Source organism: Parasteatoda tepidariorum, chromosome 2 (genome assembly GCF_982258835.1).
Source record: "Parasteatoda tepidariorum strain Cologne lab strain chromosome 2, Ptep-v5.0, whole genome shotgun sequence".
Taxonomy (NCBI): domain Eukaryota; kingdom Metazoa; phylum Arthropoda; class Arachnida; order Araneae; family Theridiidae; genus Parasteatoda; species Parasteatoda tepidariorum.
The window spans coordinates 75,109,821-75,127,078 of NC_141756.1; the positions used below are offsets into that span (position 1 = coordinate 75,109,821).

Genomic DNA, 17,258 nt, shown 5'->3' on the forward strand with positions numbered 1-17,258 from the left:
CCAATTTATTGTAGAAAAAAAGGGTTCATATGTATTAAATATTCTAAGAATTTTTTAAAAAAAACTTTTTTTAAAATTAAATTTACTTTTTTTTAATAAATATTTTATATTGACATTGCTTAACTTTCAAATTATAATTAGTTCTTAACAAATTAAATTATTATTATTTTTTATTTTCTTTGTTCAGTTGTTAAATGAACACTTCTTTATTTGCATTGTGTCATGAAAAAGATTATATTTATGTTTAATTGCAATTGATATCAACACAGCTTATTTTTTTTATCATCAACAGTAGATTTTAATACAGTAACAGTTATTTGATTTTTATCAGATGTGATTGAATTAAAACCAATTGCAAGATTTTTAAATTGAGCAACAAAAGATAAAGTCTTAACTAGCAACTAAGTTAAATTTGCGATCTTTAACATTTCATCAACATTGCATATTTTTATTCTTGGTTTCCCCATAGCCATTCCTCTTTCTTCTTCAATTTGATTTATTTTTTTCCAATCTTCAAATGTTACATATTTAACACCTGAAACAAAAGAAACAATTAAATCTAATAGAACAATAAAATTTGTATCTAAAAATTTTTAATTTTATTCAAGTAATTTTTGATTTAAGCTATTTGAAACAAGTTAAAGAGAAGTAGTACAACTTGTATTTAAAAAAGTTTGGATTCAATTCTAAATTAATTCCTTATTCTTTCGTTAAAATTTGAAATTCCTTTACTAATCCAAAATCAACTTTGAAACAGTTTATGTATCTTCATATTTACAATTGCTTATCAAAATATTTTTCTGACTATTACATAAAATTTGAAAGATAAATTTCAATTTCAATAATTGGTTGAAAAGGTTCTTACTAAAAAAAAAAATATATATTAATAAAAAGCGTTAGGCAGTAATATTAATTTAAAAATTAATGGATTTCAACAAAAATGTTTATATTAATGAATTTATGTGTGTGTGTAACTTAACATTATTTCTACCAAGAAAAACAATATCTATTTTTTAAATAATTCACAAATTCATTATTTTTCCCCATGCATAATTTACCAAATAACAAAATTGTAATATAGGAATACCAAAATTATGATGTAAGCATACATTATTTATTTTACTAATTGCATGTCGAATATTTATAATGCTCTTGCAACATTTAAAAAAACTTTTAAAATTACATCTGTTATATATAAATAATTTTAAAGGACGAGAAATAATATCAAACAATTTGAAATAAATTAAGTTTAAAACAAACCTTCTAATAAATGAAATATTTCTTTGGAAATTGTTTTCCATTTTATTATTGCCATTAAAAATTTTTTTTCAAATAATACTGCAATTCAGCTATTTTAAAACACTTTAAATATAATGATGTACCTCTTTTTTTAAGAAGATCTAGTACATCATTTCTATCCATTGGCAAATCTGCATTCATTTCTCCCTTCTCAATATCATCTAATATAACATCTACTGTCTCATAACTTGAGTGCATAGTAGGTAAAATCACTCCTTTAGGACCCGTTTTAATCCACCCACTGCAGTACAGACCTAATTAAATTGGATACACAAATAAATGTTTGCAGAAAAGTAAATTTATATTGAAATTTAATATTAACACCAAAATGTATAAAAACACATGTTTTACTACATACAACTCCTTATCTAGATAACAGCATAAGTAATACATAGTAGCAATTCATAAAAGGGGTTTGAACAATAAACATTTATGAAATAATATAGACATCATAATATAAAGACTAGAATCATACATCTGTTTTAATGCTGTAAAAAGCTTAATTTTTAATGCTTAAAATAATTTATACCTACTCAAAATGTTTATTTGATGAGCATTCAAACAGTTTTAGGATCATTCTGATTTATTTTTATTTGTTAGAAAAATATTATTTTATTTGACCCGCTGACATTGATTATAATACTTCAAATATAAACAATGCAATAGATCGCAAATCTTTAATATAACAAATCACAAATCTTTGAAATATTATTATTTCTAAAAAAATATAGTTATTTTTTAGTCTTAAAATTTATTTCTCACAAATGGTTTCAAAATTTTCATATATTTTGTCACTGTGTACATTGAAAAAAAATGATCATTTTGTAGGAGTCAACAATACAAAAGATAATAATATAAAACAAAGGATAAAAATAGAACCTAATAACGAATAATTACCATTTTTATTGAGGACTTTTCCTTTCTTATTAGGAACTATACATCTTTTAGGATCAAAAGGAACAGATGGGTCTATTGGTGAACTTTTATATCCAATACTTTTAATAACCTATTATAATACACTTTGTAAAATATTAATAGCATCTATTCAATATATCTATGTATGGAAAGTAAATGAAAGTGGCAGGGGAAAAAAACAAGATAAATCAAAATTTTAAGACAAGTAAACAATTAAGAACATGATAAATTCTTGAAAACTCAGGACTTTTAAGGAGATTAAGATATACATATGTAAACAATAAGCCTCATATTATATTAAGTCCCATTAAAGCTAGTTTTTCAAATTATAAATTTGAGAATGAAAAAATGTTTTTGAAATTTCATACCTAAAAATCTGATTATTAAATTTAAAGTTATCTAGATTTTTTTTTTTGTTGATACAAAGTTTCAAAAGAAAGTTAATGTTTTTTTTTTCTTGATTAAGTAGAAAGAATTATAAAATATCCTTAATGCATTATTTACTTTAAATTAAAATTTATGAATTGTAGCAGCAATTAAAGAATGATTTTTTTTAACCAAGCTTAGTTGCTATACTTATACATTACAGAAATATAACACACAAAACATGTTTTTTTTTCTTTAAAAAAATAAATAAATAATATGAATTAAACATGGTTTAATTAGGAATGCCTTTTTTATTTTGTTTAAAATTTCTTAGAAAAGTAAAGTAGCTTCATGAAAAAATATTTTGCCCAGGTCAAGAAAAAATTTAGAACAAAAGCTTTTTTGTAAAGGAATTAGAAATGTAATTTTTTTTTCTATTATAAGAATTTTAAGTACTTGCATTTGTGTAAAAAAGTTAGGAAATTTTTTGTCCTGCAATATGTGGCATAATTATTCAACAACATACTACATTGTCTAGGACATAAAATACTTTTAAGATTAAACAAAACTCATTCGGGAAATTTTTACATAAATATTGCTACTTATTTCAAGTACTAAAATAAAAGAACTATTTACTAAGAATGATGTATCTTATCATTGCGATAATACTAAGAATCGAAAGAATATATTGTTATAATGTAAGGCTTTGATAGCAGGGTTTGTTGATTTAAATGACGATTTAAATCATGATTTAAATCAAATGATTTTTTAAAAGAAATCATTGATTTAAATCAACTAATTTTTTTATATATATTGATTATAAAAGTTAAAAAACAGTGTTTTAAATTATTGATACTTTTCTTAGTTTCAAAATTTATTTTAAATAAATTGTTGCATTAATTAATTTTAGTTAAAGAAATTACTTTCTTTCTTGGTGTGTGTTAAATTCCAACACATTGAAAATTACATTTTTAAAAATCTTTTGATTCTTGAGATTGAAAGCACAGATTAAAGTAAACATTTAATGCTGTCTTAATATAGACTTGCATAGCTGTAGAAAGTAATTATTAAACATGAATTTTTTCAAAAAATAATGTAAATATTGTTAATTAAAATTCTACCCTTTGACAGAAAAAGCATGGAATTAAAATCTACATTATATTTTATTGGTGGAAAATGTATATTTCTGAAGCTTTCTTAAAAGCATATTAAAAAGAAAATACCTAATTTGCCAAAAATAGAAAGAAAAAAAAGGCCAATAAGTTCAGATATTTTTTCCTGATATAGTGTCATTCTTCCCTTTCAAACTCTTTCAAAGTCTATTTGAAACAGTAGGGTCATTAACTGGTATTTTTTCTCATAATATGTTTACAGTATCTTTGACATCTGATTTTCTATAAAGAAATTTTGTGAAAAAAAAAATCCTATGAGTACATAGATTTTAAAAAAAAATTTTTTTTAGCTTAACTTATCTATTTTGATATAAAATTAAAAGTGAATATTTTAATATAAAAATATATAGATTAAATATTTATTTTTTGATGAATGACTACATTTATAAACACAATCTGTTACATTTATTTTGTCATTCTAAAAATCAAGCGGAAAAAAAAGAAATTTTAAATTAAAATTATGGTTTGCTAATTGAAACTTTGTTTTAATAGTTAAAGTACAGGGGTCTGTCCAAATGAAATTTACTACCGTTTACCGATACCTACACTAATTTAACTTTAGGAAAAACGGTAGAACAATTCCACAAAATACTTTTTTCTCAAAATTTTATTTTTGTGTCTCGTAAGAAACGATAAATCCAAATTTTTAATTTTCAAAAATTATGTCTACATTTTCACAAAATAGTTATCTCTCAGAAAATCACAAACCCTGTTTGATAGTAATGTTAAGCACAATATCATTCAAATTTTGTAGAAGTTTGGAATAAGTTTTGCCATGATTTTAATTGATGTTTAAAAAATAAATTTTTGACCCAAGCAAATTTATTTATTTATGAAAATGGAATTCATTTACTAAAAAAATAATGGAATGGAATTTTATTTAAAAAAAAATTAAAATATTTTTTTCCATGTTATTTTGTTTAAACAAAGAAGGAACAGTAAAAAGACAAATCTTAAAATAATTACTTTTTTTTTATAAAAAGAAAAAATATAGATATATATATATTTTTTTTTACTTACGATACCAGCACTTAATTTTTCTTCTTCACCTGAATCAAAGATTTCAGGTGGTTTCGTTAGATCCTGAAAAGTAAATTTTAATTTAATGAAATATGATGATCATAAATTAGTAAGAACTAAACTATAGTAATTTTTTATAATAAAAGTTTATAAATTTGAATTGGAACTTACAACTTTTGACAATCAGAATTTAATAAATAAAAAAATTTCAGTTTAATCATTTTGATAATATTATTAGAAGTAGAACACGAAATGAATAGGTAATCCTTAATTTAAACATCCTGACAATATTTAAACTATGAAATTTCTGCAATACTTTTTTTTGATCTACATATATTCCGAAACTATCTGCATATTATAGCTGATTTTGTGTAAGGAAGAGGATTCAATGAAATAATTTTATAGACACAATTTATGCTCGAATGATCATTATAGAACACCATTTCCCCTTGTTTTGTTCGCATTTATTTTTGGTTAATTTTTGAAGATTAATATTTTTGTAGAATCCATACTTAAGGCTGTTTTTTCAAGGCTCAGCTGTTGTATAAATTAATGCTTTTTTACAAATAATATGCTATTTTTCATAACTGTTGTGAGTTTTCAACAATTCCTCATGACAATTACAGCCAGTTTAGCTTGTCGTTATCCAGTAACTTCTATTCTAATTCTGAAAATAGAGCAAAACCTTAAAATGAAAAAAGCTGCAATTTTATAAAAATAAAAAGTGTTTGTGATCTAACTTTTTAAATTTTAAAGAATTTTTTAAATTTTTAAGTAAAGTTTAAATTTAAATTTTTAAAAAAGTTTAATAACTTTTGAAATCTATAACATAACTGTCTGTTCTAAATGCAGATGATTTATAAAGTTTAAAATTATAGTTTTACTTCAAGTGTAAATCACTTAAACTGAGGCATTTTTTTTTCTTTTGTAGAAAGAACTTTAAAAAATACTGCTAAGAATTAAATAATATAGTTCATTTTATTTTAGTCAATATAATCAAAACAATTAGTATGCAAACCCACCAAACATCAATTTATTGTTAAGATTATTTTTTATTATTATAACAGTTATTGAAAAATTGTAAGTAAATAGTTTTTCAAATGTCATTTGCATTCTTTAGAGAAAGTATTTATTTTTAGTGATAAACATTTTTGCAATGCAAGTCTAATATAATTTAGTATAATGCCAAGTAAATTTGGTACTCCACTTCAAATAAATAATCTTTGTTGCATGATTTTAATATAACTATATTCAGTTGTAATATTCCTATTTTTTTTAAAAATTATATCCAAGGTTTTACTGCTTTTAAATTTTTGACACAAATTCTATCAAAGATTTATCTCAACTTAAACTAATTATCACTGAAAAAATATGCTGGATTATAAGAACATATAAAACTGATATCTTTGAATATCCAAAAATGAACAGAAATTTTAACAAGAAAATTCAATAACTTACTAGTTCCTTTAATTTATTTATTCCAAACACAACATTTTCAACTCTACCTTCCGAGTCAGGTAAGGTAACTTTAGGATTTCTATAAAATTTCAGCTCCCATGATTTATTTAGACTTTTGTCTTGCTCTTGATTAGCCGTCGTCCATACTAATTCTGTTAGTCTTTTAAGAGGTCTTTTTAAAGCTGAAAAAAATATATAGTACTTCAAAAATAAAAACTTTTTGGAATTTAAAAAGGTCTTGTCTAAAATTGTAATAAATGAAAAGCATATGGCAAAATGAAGCTTATGAAGTTAAAGGAATTTCAAATCTGTTATAGGAATATCATTGTATCATCCTTAGTGATTTAACAGACTTTGGTTACTTCTGGCCTTCTTAAGTGGAAGCTATAACATGGGAGAAACTTTTCATGACAAATTCTGTTTCATCCGCATTGGTAATTTTCAATTTAAAGTATAGAAATAAGTGAGTTCAGATAAACCAAGAATAAGTAGTTAAAAATACAAACAAATTATGACAAGTTAACTTCGTTACTGTGTAACCCTGCCATAATTTATCAGCATTTTGATATTTTGAATAATTTTTTTAGCATTTGAAATTTCATGATTTACTCTTAATCTTTAATCTGATCTCCTTTTTTTCTATGCATTAAATTTTTAAATTGCTGATGTAGTAAAATTAGAATATGTCATGAAGTGTTTCTCTCCTGTTATAGAAGTAGTAAGTTCAAGAAATTTCTTAAACTCATAGTAAGTTAAGAAGTTTCTTCCAAACTGATCATTTGTCAGCAATAATTTTACAGTTCTTTTTTTACATAAAAGATCTTAAATTTTTTTATTTATTTTTTGAAGCAGTTCAGTACCTTCCCAGAGTGAAAGACCTTGCCAATAACATAAGCTGCAATTAGAATAGACATCGCTAACATTTGACATATAAATGATGTCTATGCCAACTGTTAAAAAACATAGCAACTGATTTGAAATTTTTTTATGATTTAAAATACAGTGAAAATGATATGTCAAAAGATACAACTTTTTTTTTTTTTTTATCTTAGTATAAACTTTCTTTCTTTTCTTTAAATTTAGTAAGAACAAATATTTTGTGGAAACAATACTTTAAAAAAAGAAAGAAAACAAGATTTATAAAAATGTAGCATAAAATTATGTTTAGACATTATAGCCATGATGAAATAAAAATTTAATGCTAGATTTAAAAGCGTAGTAAAGTAATGTGTTTGAGAAGAAATCTTTAATAAAAACCACATAATTTGAAATAATTTTTAAAGAATTTCAACCAATTTTAAGTATATTATTTTTTTTTCAAATTGCGGGAAAATACACAAATTAAATGAAAGTAAATATTTTATCTTAATAGTTTTTGAACTTTCATTTTTTATCCATATGTTTTTATAATCTATTTTTACAAAAGATACAAAAAATTAAGAAAAAAAACTAATTCCAAATTAATTCCCAAGATTAGAGTTCATTACAAAATTTTTAAAACCATACCATAGTATACTAAATATATTATCAAAAACTTACAGGGTATTATATCAGGTATACCAACAAAATCTTCTAAATTCATAACGCTTCTACAATAGGACAATTTGGCAAGTTCCCTGAATTCTTTAGTGGTGAAAGAAACTTGAAGAGGTCCTCTTCGACCAACCATAGTAACTTTTTTAACTCTGCTCTTATTTAAAGCTTCTAAAGCATGTTCTGCAATGTCAGTTTTCTAAAAAATCAAAGTTAGTAAGGAATTACTCACATCTTTCTGAAACAGAGTATTAACAAAGACAAGAAATATTTCTTTTAAATTTATTCATTAAAATGTTGAGTAATTAGAAGTTTATAAATTAAACAAATTAAATGTTGAATTATATCACAGATGATAATTTTTTAAAAATTAAAACCTGAATGGAGAAATATTTTATATATAAAGAATAGGGGTTCATATTCTAAGTTAAGAGGATGCTGTAGTAAAAATTGTACCAAAAATCTATTATCTTCAAAATAATTTTATAAATGAATAAACCAGAAACCTTTTGCTTATTCACATATTTTATTGTACAAAAATGTTTTTTTCTCAAAACATCTTTATCAATAAGTTTCATTATTTAATCCAAATGGATTGAACTAATTTAATCTCAGATTTCTGTTGTTGTTGCTAATTCCCATCTGGTCTGACGGGGTCAGACCAGATCAATGAATCCGTTGATATTGAGAAAATCCGAAACCAGAATGGGAGAGGAATGAATATCGTTCCAGTCCAGCCCTAAACAGATCAAGATGTGCTCAGGTGATGCCTGGTTTTGTTGGCATTAAGGGCAAAGAGGAAAGATCTTTTGATTTGCAGAAAATGTGAGACTTTTCAGGTGTCCACCGGCCAGTCGGGATAGGCAGGTGTTGGTTTGCCTGTCACCAGGGAGAGATAGAGAGAGTCCTGGTCTTTTTGCTTTATACCAGTAGTGAATAGGTGGAAGCAGCCACTTTTGTTTGTTCTGGGCCTTTTGCCTTGCAAAAAGTTCAAGGTATGTAAGCTCTGAGGTGGAGGGGACTGGACTCAGATTTCTAATAAAAGCAAGCATGAAAATTTGATTGATATACTTGGTATACCTGATATACTTAGAAGTTGCTGGTAAATTTATCGAAATGTAAGGGGCAATAAGAGCTTTCACTGTGCTCCTATAGATAATGTATTTTCTTATCTGTTGGTACAATGTGAAGTCATAAGTATAAATTTTTATAGCTTGTGTATTTGACTGAAAATATTATCATTTAATTTATAATTATTGATAGTTAAAAATATAATTAAGAGTAAATCAAACAAAAATTTAAAAGTAAGATATTCAAATCTTGAAAAAACAATTCCACAATAACTTTTCAATTTCAAAAACAACACATTTTTGAAGTTTTTAAATGCAAAATTATTTATTAAAGAATTACATATTAGTATATTATAGGTGAAATAAATCAAGAAATAGAATATAAAAAAATTATATCTAAATTAGCTTAATTTTTAATGAAAAAATTTAAACAGAAATTTTTGGTATTATACCCATTACTTAGCTTTGTATAAAAATATTGTAAATTCATAATTAAACAACATAAATCAACATACCATTAGAACATCAATGTCTAGAAGAAGAATTCGTGCAACATCAATGGCTACGTTTCCATGCCCAATGACTACTGCATTTTCACAATCTAAATTTAAATTTAGATTCACAAAGTTAGGATGACCATTGTACCAAGCAACAAATTCATTTGAGGATAAAACATTTTTGGAGTCCTTGATGGAAAAAAAATAGTAAAATTTTAAATAAAGAAGATGTTAAAAAATAACACAGATGGGATTACAAAATGGGAATGGAATAAAAAAAATACACAGATGGGATTACATAAAAATAAAAAAATGAAGTGTCTAAAGGAATATAATTATATAACAAATGTTGATTTCCTATAAATGTAAAAAAGTTTTAATGATATGGCAAAACAAATAGGTTTAACTATATAAAACGTTAGACCAGATTTGTTATGCTAGAAAAACTCACAAATACTGTAAATAAGAATTAATTTACATTATAAATCAGGGGTCTGTCCTGGCTGGACTTACTACCGTTTAGCGGTACCTTCACAAATTCAACTTTAGGAAAAATGGTAGTTTCACCAATTCAACTTTAGGAAAAACGGTTGTTTCACAAAAAACTTTTTCTAATGTAATTTTGAATTTTTCACAAATTATGTCTAAATTTTCACAAAATAGGTACCTCTCAGAAAAACCTAGACAGACCCCGTAAATAGGCAAGTAGTACCAAGCATAATGTACTTATAAAAATTACAAAATAATGTACTGTAAATAAAAAATAATAATAATAATTAATCAAAATAAAATGAATAAAAGTTTAAAGATTATAAACAAAGAACTTCATTTTAAAGAATAACATATAAATATATATCCATTAACCAACACAAAGTAGTTAAAAACTTCACTTAAATTTAATCACAAAGGACAAAGAAAGTACAGTATAATCTTGATGTCTCAAAAACCTTGTTATGTCAAAAAAACATTTTCCCCTTGGCATAACATATCCACCTAATGTTAATTTGAATTCTTATGTTGAAGGGTTTTTTCTCAATTCTTTCTCAATGTCGAATTTTTTTTTCGAAATAGAAAATGAATTTTTTTACAAAAATCACAATGTAAGTTCATTGTAAACCAATTTTTCTCTATTTAATGCATAATTATTTTTGTCTTACTTTTAAAAACAAAATTATGATTGTTGCATTTAGATTTATTGTTAACTATTATTACATACATATTTCATAGTAGTTAATCTTATGTTTTATGACTCTACTTTTTAGAGTAATATTTTAGAATTTACTTTTTAGAACATATAGTTTTGAACTTGTTATCTTAAAAACTCGCTATCTCGAAAATTTTTTAACGTCCCTTCAACTTTGAGATGTCGAGAGTATACTGCAATACTCTGAGATGTTTGGAGGAAATTTCATTTCTGAAAGTTTGATACTACCACAAGGAAAGATATTTTATTAATAGAGAAAATTAAAGAATAATAACAAAATATTTTCAGTTGCTTAAATACAGTGAATTCTTTGACAAAATTTCCCATAAACATTTAGGGGAACTTGTAAGAATTAGCTATGTATAACATCACAAAACTATGGGTAATTTTACATTTTGATAATTATATAAGTTACATGCTAAATAAATATTTAGAAAATTAGACAAATATTTAGTAAAATATTTTGGTGACATATATGTAGTTTTGAAAAATTACAAATACTAAAAGAACAATTTTGTTTTGAGTTAATTGAAGTATGTAAAATATGTCATTTGTGTCTTCAAAGTTTGATTTTATAAATAATAATAATAAATCAAAATTTAATAATACGTATAATTGATTGTTTTACTAAGGAATTATAATTGTAAACAACCTTGGGTCTTAAGTATGCATTTCGCTAACAATAAACATTTCGAATAAAATTTAACTGGCATTATTATATCATCTTCTAAGTTAATTATTCACATGTTAAAATGAATCTAAAAGTCAGTACTTTTAACCATACCATTTTTAATAAAAGGGTTTTATAAATCTGAAAAAAAATTCAATATAAATGATTTTAAATCAGTTATTTAAAAATTTTTTAATATATATATATATATTTTTAATTTCCATGTTAATAATGAAGAAAATTCATAAAATTCAAATTAAATAATAATTAAATACAATAAAACATTCCTAGTCTTTCTGCATAATATTAGCAAAGTTATCCAAAATATAGATCATCAAATCAATGCAATTTCATAGTAATACATACTTCCCCAGGAATATTTAATTGTCTTTCAGAATCAGCTCCATAAGCCTAAAAAAATGAGTTAATAAATCTTACATTTCACTTACTAAAATTAACTTAAAACATGAAACTAAAAAGACAATAAAATGCTTAAATAATGTTTAGATAATTTGAAATATGATATAAACTAATGAACATATAACTAAATGAATCATGCCAAATTTTATAGCAGATGTAATTGGCTTTTTATATGCATTACCGATCTCAAAAAAGCGTGGATCTGAGATATCATTAAACTATAAATCTAAAAAATTGAGTAGAGCATCAGAAGCATAGCTAGGGTTTACAGCGCTCAGGGATGAACTCAGGTTTCGCACCCTTATAATATGGTGTAGGACTTAAAAGGGGGCTTTTCAAAATCAATTAAAATTTTTGTTACTGTAAAAACTTAAATTAATCGCACTTGAAATGTTTTTTATAATTTTGTTTTGTATAAGATTTTGCAACTTTACAGATTTTAAGAAACTTTATAAATTTTCATTGAATTCAGTTTAAAATTTTACAGTGTATATTACTAATGTAGTGTCTATTACACTTGCATTTATTGTTTATTAATGAATGATAAGCATTTTTTCTAAACACAATTTTCATTCAACATATCACCAATTTGTTGTCAATATCTATTATATATAATTCTTTTACGTGGCTCCCAAATTTTGGCTGTATTTCTCTTCCGCCAGTGGCAACATTTGCTTTGTTTTGTTTACGTTTTGAAAACACTAAAGCATTCTGCCTTTTAATGATGTATTTCTGATCTAATATATATAATTCTCTTACGTGGCTAAATATTTACTTTATTTTCATCATATATCAGTCGGCAAAGAATTCTGTTAGGTTAAAAAACATTTACTCAAAAAAATAACGAATTCTAAATGAAATAAAGATAAACAACTTAAAAAATAAAAATGCTGTTGCCAGCCATAGAATTTTTTGAAAGTTAACTTAGCAACATAAATCAAAATGACATAGAAGCGCAACTAGATCAAAATTATGAAACCTGAGCGCTTGACGTAACAAATCCTTCAATTCTATAAGTGTTGTATCGCCAAATGCCCAAATTAACAATTGTGTTTTTAAAGAAATTCTATAAAAAGTTTTAAATAAACAACCTACTTCTGCAACTGCTTCTTGAAGAGCTTGGCTCATTGATTAAAAATATTGTTTTAATTTTGCAGTACTAACTTTACTTCTACTTTTATTATTGCTATGACCCTCTTTCATTACATTTCACAACTTAATGCTCACACAACTCAATATTTGAGGACAAATTTCACAACTTAATATTTGAGGACTTTAAGTTGTTTTGTGGTTGAATACTGACGTTAAGAAATGTGTACATAAAAAAGTAATATTTAGAGGTTAAGAGTTGCCTCAGAAAAATTTGAATTGTTGACATTGAATTTAACAATGGAAGCAATCGTTTTTGTGAAAAATTAAATTGTATTGTTGACATCAAAACTAAAAATATTGTGTTTCAACTTAACAATACTACCTTAATTTATACTTTAGAATTGCCTCGGAGAAATTTGAATTGTTAGAAATGACTTAAACAAAAAGTTTTATTTTAACTGACAAATACTATATTATAATTTTAACTTTTTCTATGACTATACTCATTTTCTTACTCTTTTCTTTGTTTTTTATACATTTTATATTTTTGTGATAAAATAAAAAACTTATAGTTGTTCTGCTTCTGAACACTGATGAAAACACAAAATGATGGGCTTCATCAACAATCAAAAATATCTACATTTATTTTACAAATTCCATATTATTAGGGTGACGCCCTTCAGAGAATTAAAAATACAAAATTATCTTCATCGAAGCCGATGCTTTACATGCGGCGTTCAGTGGCAGACTACTATTTCATATTGTTTTACAACACGTGGCTTTTGCCCTCTGGTGGGAACAAAACTTAAAACAGTTACTTTTCTCAACAACTGAAATTTAGAATAGTGTGAGTAAGAAAAATATGTGAACTGCTTGCATTTTCAAATTAATATTGAAATGTACAGGTTTAGAATTTTCTACAGTGAAAAGTTTTCGGAACTTCAGTATTAAAAAAAGTATGCAAAAGCTAGACGTTAAGAACGTATCCAATGAGCGAGCAAAGCGAGCATTGGATTGCGAAGCAATCCGAAATGAACTGCAAAAGCAGTTCCGGGGGTTGGCAAGCGCCAGCGAGCAGGGGGCGAAGCCTCCTAGTTATTAATAATAAACATACATGAAAATGACCTACAACATTACATTGTTAGACATTTCATTCAATTTTTAGGTAAATCAAATAAAAATTTGAAGCTATTAGGCCCACAGTTAGCAAAAGAAGCTGGGGATATTTAAAAAAGAAAAGCATTTTCATCTAGAATATATTTTTAATTTTGCGTCACTCTAAGGCTGGAGCTGGGAGATAGATAACCCCTCTCTCATTAAGTTAAAACATGTCTAAATTTTATTTCTAACTAACTCAGTGGCGCGACAGCCCAAAATTTTATTTCTATTAAATTAAAATGCAATAGAAAAGCATATGATGCATAGCGTGAGGAGGGCACACTTGTTTTCTTAGAAATCTGATTATTTTAAATTTGATATCAAATTTAATATAAGAGAAGTTTTTTAAATTTCTAATAAAAAAAAACTATGTGTGTCCACCATGCTATACTTATGTAGTAAAGCAGGGGTGTCAAACTCAAAAGCTAACTTGGGCCAAATAAACAATGCTTAACTTTAGGTGGGCCAAAAAAAAAATCAATGTTCATAGAAACAAATATTTTATTTTGAATAATACATTGTAATAAACATATATAAAGTTAAATTATTGTTTGATACTTGACATCTATTCTCTGCTACTATCTTTCCTATTTCGGGAGAAATTTTATTGGCCGTGACTACTTTCAAAATTGACCAAACGTGAGCGTTATTAATACGGTTTTGAACAGGAGATTTATTTCCATTCATAACAGAAAATAATTGCTGGCACTGAATAAGTACTTCCAAACATGGAAATAATTTCATATGCGAATTTTCGAGTATTTTCAAACCTTGCCGGTAAATATTTGTAAAATTCAGGCATACCCACTTCAATGAATTTTTCCATCAAATTTGAGTTGCATTGAATCTCAATCTCTTCCATTTGCATATTACTGGGCACTGAGTCTATATTTATTGAGAAAATCAACTAAAACAAACAAAATTTGTCTTCCAAAGAATTAAAATCTTTAAACCTTGTTTCAAATTCTGTTCTAAGATTTGAAATTTCTTCTGCATATTTTTGATACAATGCAGTATCCCTGGAATGGCAGGTGCCGCAAACCAATTACAATTTTACATTTTCGCGCGTACAATTTAAAATTATCCGTATAGTTCATAAATAAAGTATATTATAATTTTATATGCTAGTTTTCGTTCTAATTCACATTTCTATTTTATTTTTACTTTGCGTCGGATATATTGACTGGGCCGCAAACATTTTCATCTCGAGCTGCATGTGGCCCGCGGGCCGCGAGTTTGACACCCCTGAAGTAAAGGGTAATGCGTCCACCATGCTATACTTATGTAGTAAAGGGTTGTGTGTCCACCATGCTATACTTATGTAGTAGAGGGTTGTTTCTATACTTACTAGAACAATGCCATGATATGCTTTTGAAAGTTCTTCTATAGTTATATCTTGACCAATGTTGACATTTCCATAAAAATTACAGTACTTGTATTCAGCAACTTTGTTAAATGATGTTATAACATTCTAAAAATATATTTAAAAATTAGATATTTAACAAAAGAATATGAGGTACAATTTTAGTTAATTTGACACATCAAAAAACTTGGTCTGCCCACATGGTAAACAGAGAATGAATATTCACAAAATTGATCAGCATATATCAAAATTATAGCATATAAAGAAAAGTGTTTACAAAACATTAATCAAGGATTTGTTATTGCTTAACTTACTCTACAATTAATTTGAAAGCGTATCCAGTTCAACAGCATAAAATTGTGAGTATTCAAATAATTTATGCATTTCTGAAAACCAGTTTTAAATTGGAACAATTTAAAGAACCAAATTGGCTGAATCTTATCATAATAATAATTTAAACACCATTAGGGAAAAATCATGCCAAATTTTGTAGTATGATAAAAGTAAAAAAGAATAAGGGAAGATTTCCATATTGATACCAGTGACAAAATAATGATATGGTGATACCATATCATTTTACCATTTCATTATTATGGTGATACCATAAGCAGTTTTAAATAAGTAGTTTTTCATAAAGGATAAATACTTTAATTTCAGGATGATCAGGAGCAACTCCGTATCTTATCAGGCCATACGGAGCAGGAAGTTTTTCAAAAATATCAACCTCAACAACTTCACTCTGAAACAAAAAGAAAATAATTATGCACAAAAATATTAATAATTTATGAAAGAAAAACAAGTAGCTTTAATATTAATAACTAGCATTATTATCTTATTACAATGTTACTTAACTAAAACAAAGTAAATAAGAAGAAAAAAATAAAAGTTTATTTTAATGCTTTGTTTTCTTTATCAAATCAGAGCCATTTAAAAAATTTAAATAAGAATTGATTTACCATTCTTTTAATTCATTTATAATATAATAACATGGAAAAATATGAATTTCTTATTTAAAATTGTCAGAATCGATTGACAGTTAAGAGTGATAGAATGAAAAATTCAAAAAAGCCTTAACTCCAAGGCTGGTTTTTTGCTATCTAAAACAATTTTTGAGCAAATTTCCATATCGGGATCTGTCATGCCAACTACAATTGTTAAGGCACCAAATAAATTTTAAACATGCAATTTTTTAAAAAAAAGAAGCAGAGATTTGTTTGGGGTGGCTATGATGAAAAGATTTCAGTATCGTGATCTGAGTCAGAATAATCGCCAAGTCTTGGCAATTTCTGGGTAGCGGCCTAAGAGAAATTAAAGAAAACATCACAAAAGGACCAACTCGTTGCAACTCTTCATGTTTTATGTATATGTTTTTAAATTTTCCCCGTTAAAAATCAATTTGGCATCTTCCTCAATTTTTTCAAAGACAGAAATTGGCATGCAATAGTGGTACAAAAGTGGAATAAAATATTAAAATCTTACTTTTATATTCTAATAAATATATAAAATTTTTAAAAAAAGTGACCAGTCAGTAATGACCATGATTCGAAACAAAGTTTAATTGTAAAATTTTTTTTAAAAAAAAGTAACGATTCGATAGGAAAAACTAAATTGGAAATGAAAAATGAATGAAATTAATTTGCTAATAGTCTTGCATACATTTAATCAATACACTACGGCGAATATTTAAAAAAGTAAATAATGCAAGGGGCTTGCTCTCTATTTTACTTTCAATAAATTTTGAGCAGTATAAAATCCTGCAGGTCCACTTCCAATGATACAAATTTTCTTTTTTGGTGCTGAAGAAAAAAACTGATGCTGAAGATTTTTCGTGTATAAATTTAAAAACAACTTAGATTTTAGCATATTAATATAACTTAAAACATAAACAATTAGATAGTCGAATTTAAGGTATTCGTTGCACAATAATTTTCCATTCGATTGTAAAAATTAAGCAGACGACGCCGGCTGATAAAAAAAGTGTTTGTGTTGTAAACAAAATAATTCCATATTTTATTCGTTAT

General features: G+C 25.5%; 1 protein-coding gene across 1 annotated transcript; it reads right to left on the reverse strand.

Moving 5' to 3' along the window:
- Positions 1-205: 205 nt before the first annotated feature.
- Positions 206-17,239, reverse strand: dare (NADPH:adrenodoxin oxidoreductase, mitochondrial). Its single transcript, XM_043057153.3, has 11 exons — positions 16,963-17,239; positions 15,884-15,976; positions 15,223-15,345; positions 11,571-11,615; positions 9,349-9,519; positions 7,770-7,962; positions 6,231-6,412; positions 4,773-4,835; positions 2,197-2,305; positions 1,383-1,553; positions 206-535 (listed from the first exon to the last, which is right to left on the reverse strand). Exons 1-11 carry the CDS (start codon positions 17,098-17,100, stop codon positions 402-404), a joined length of 1,422 nt encoding a protein of 473 aa, XP_042913087.2. The 5' UTR covers positions 17,101-17,239; the 3' UTR covers positions 206-401.
- Between the last annotated feature and the right edge of the window lie 19 nt (positions 17,240-17,258).

What these genes read in the sequence shown, in the direction of transcription:
- dare (XM_043057153.3), bottom strand. Translation starts at nt 17,100, where the DNA reads ATGCTAAAATCTAAGTTGTTTTTAAATTTATACACGAAAAATCTTCAG. An exon ending in CTGATCATCCTGAAATTAAA is followed by an intron (nt 15,346 to 15,883) that starts GTATTTATCCTT and finishes ATATATTTTTAG; the next exon opens with AATGTTATAACATCATTTAA. An exon ending in AGATCTTCTTAAAAAAAGAG is followed by an intron (nt 536 to 1,382) that starts GTACATCATTAT and finishes CTTTTGTTTCAG; the next exon opens with GTGTTAAATATGTAACATTT.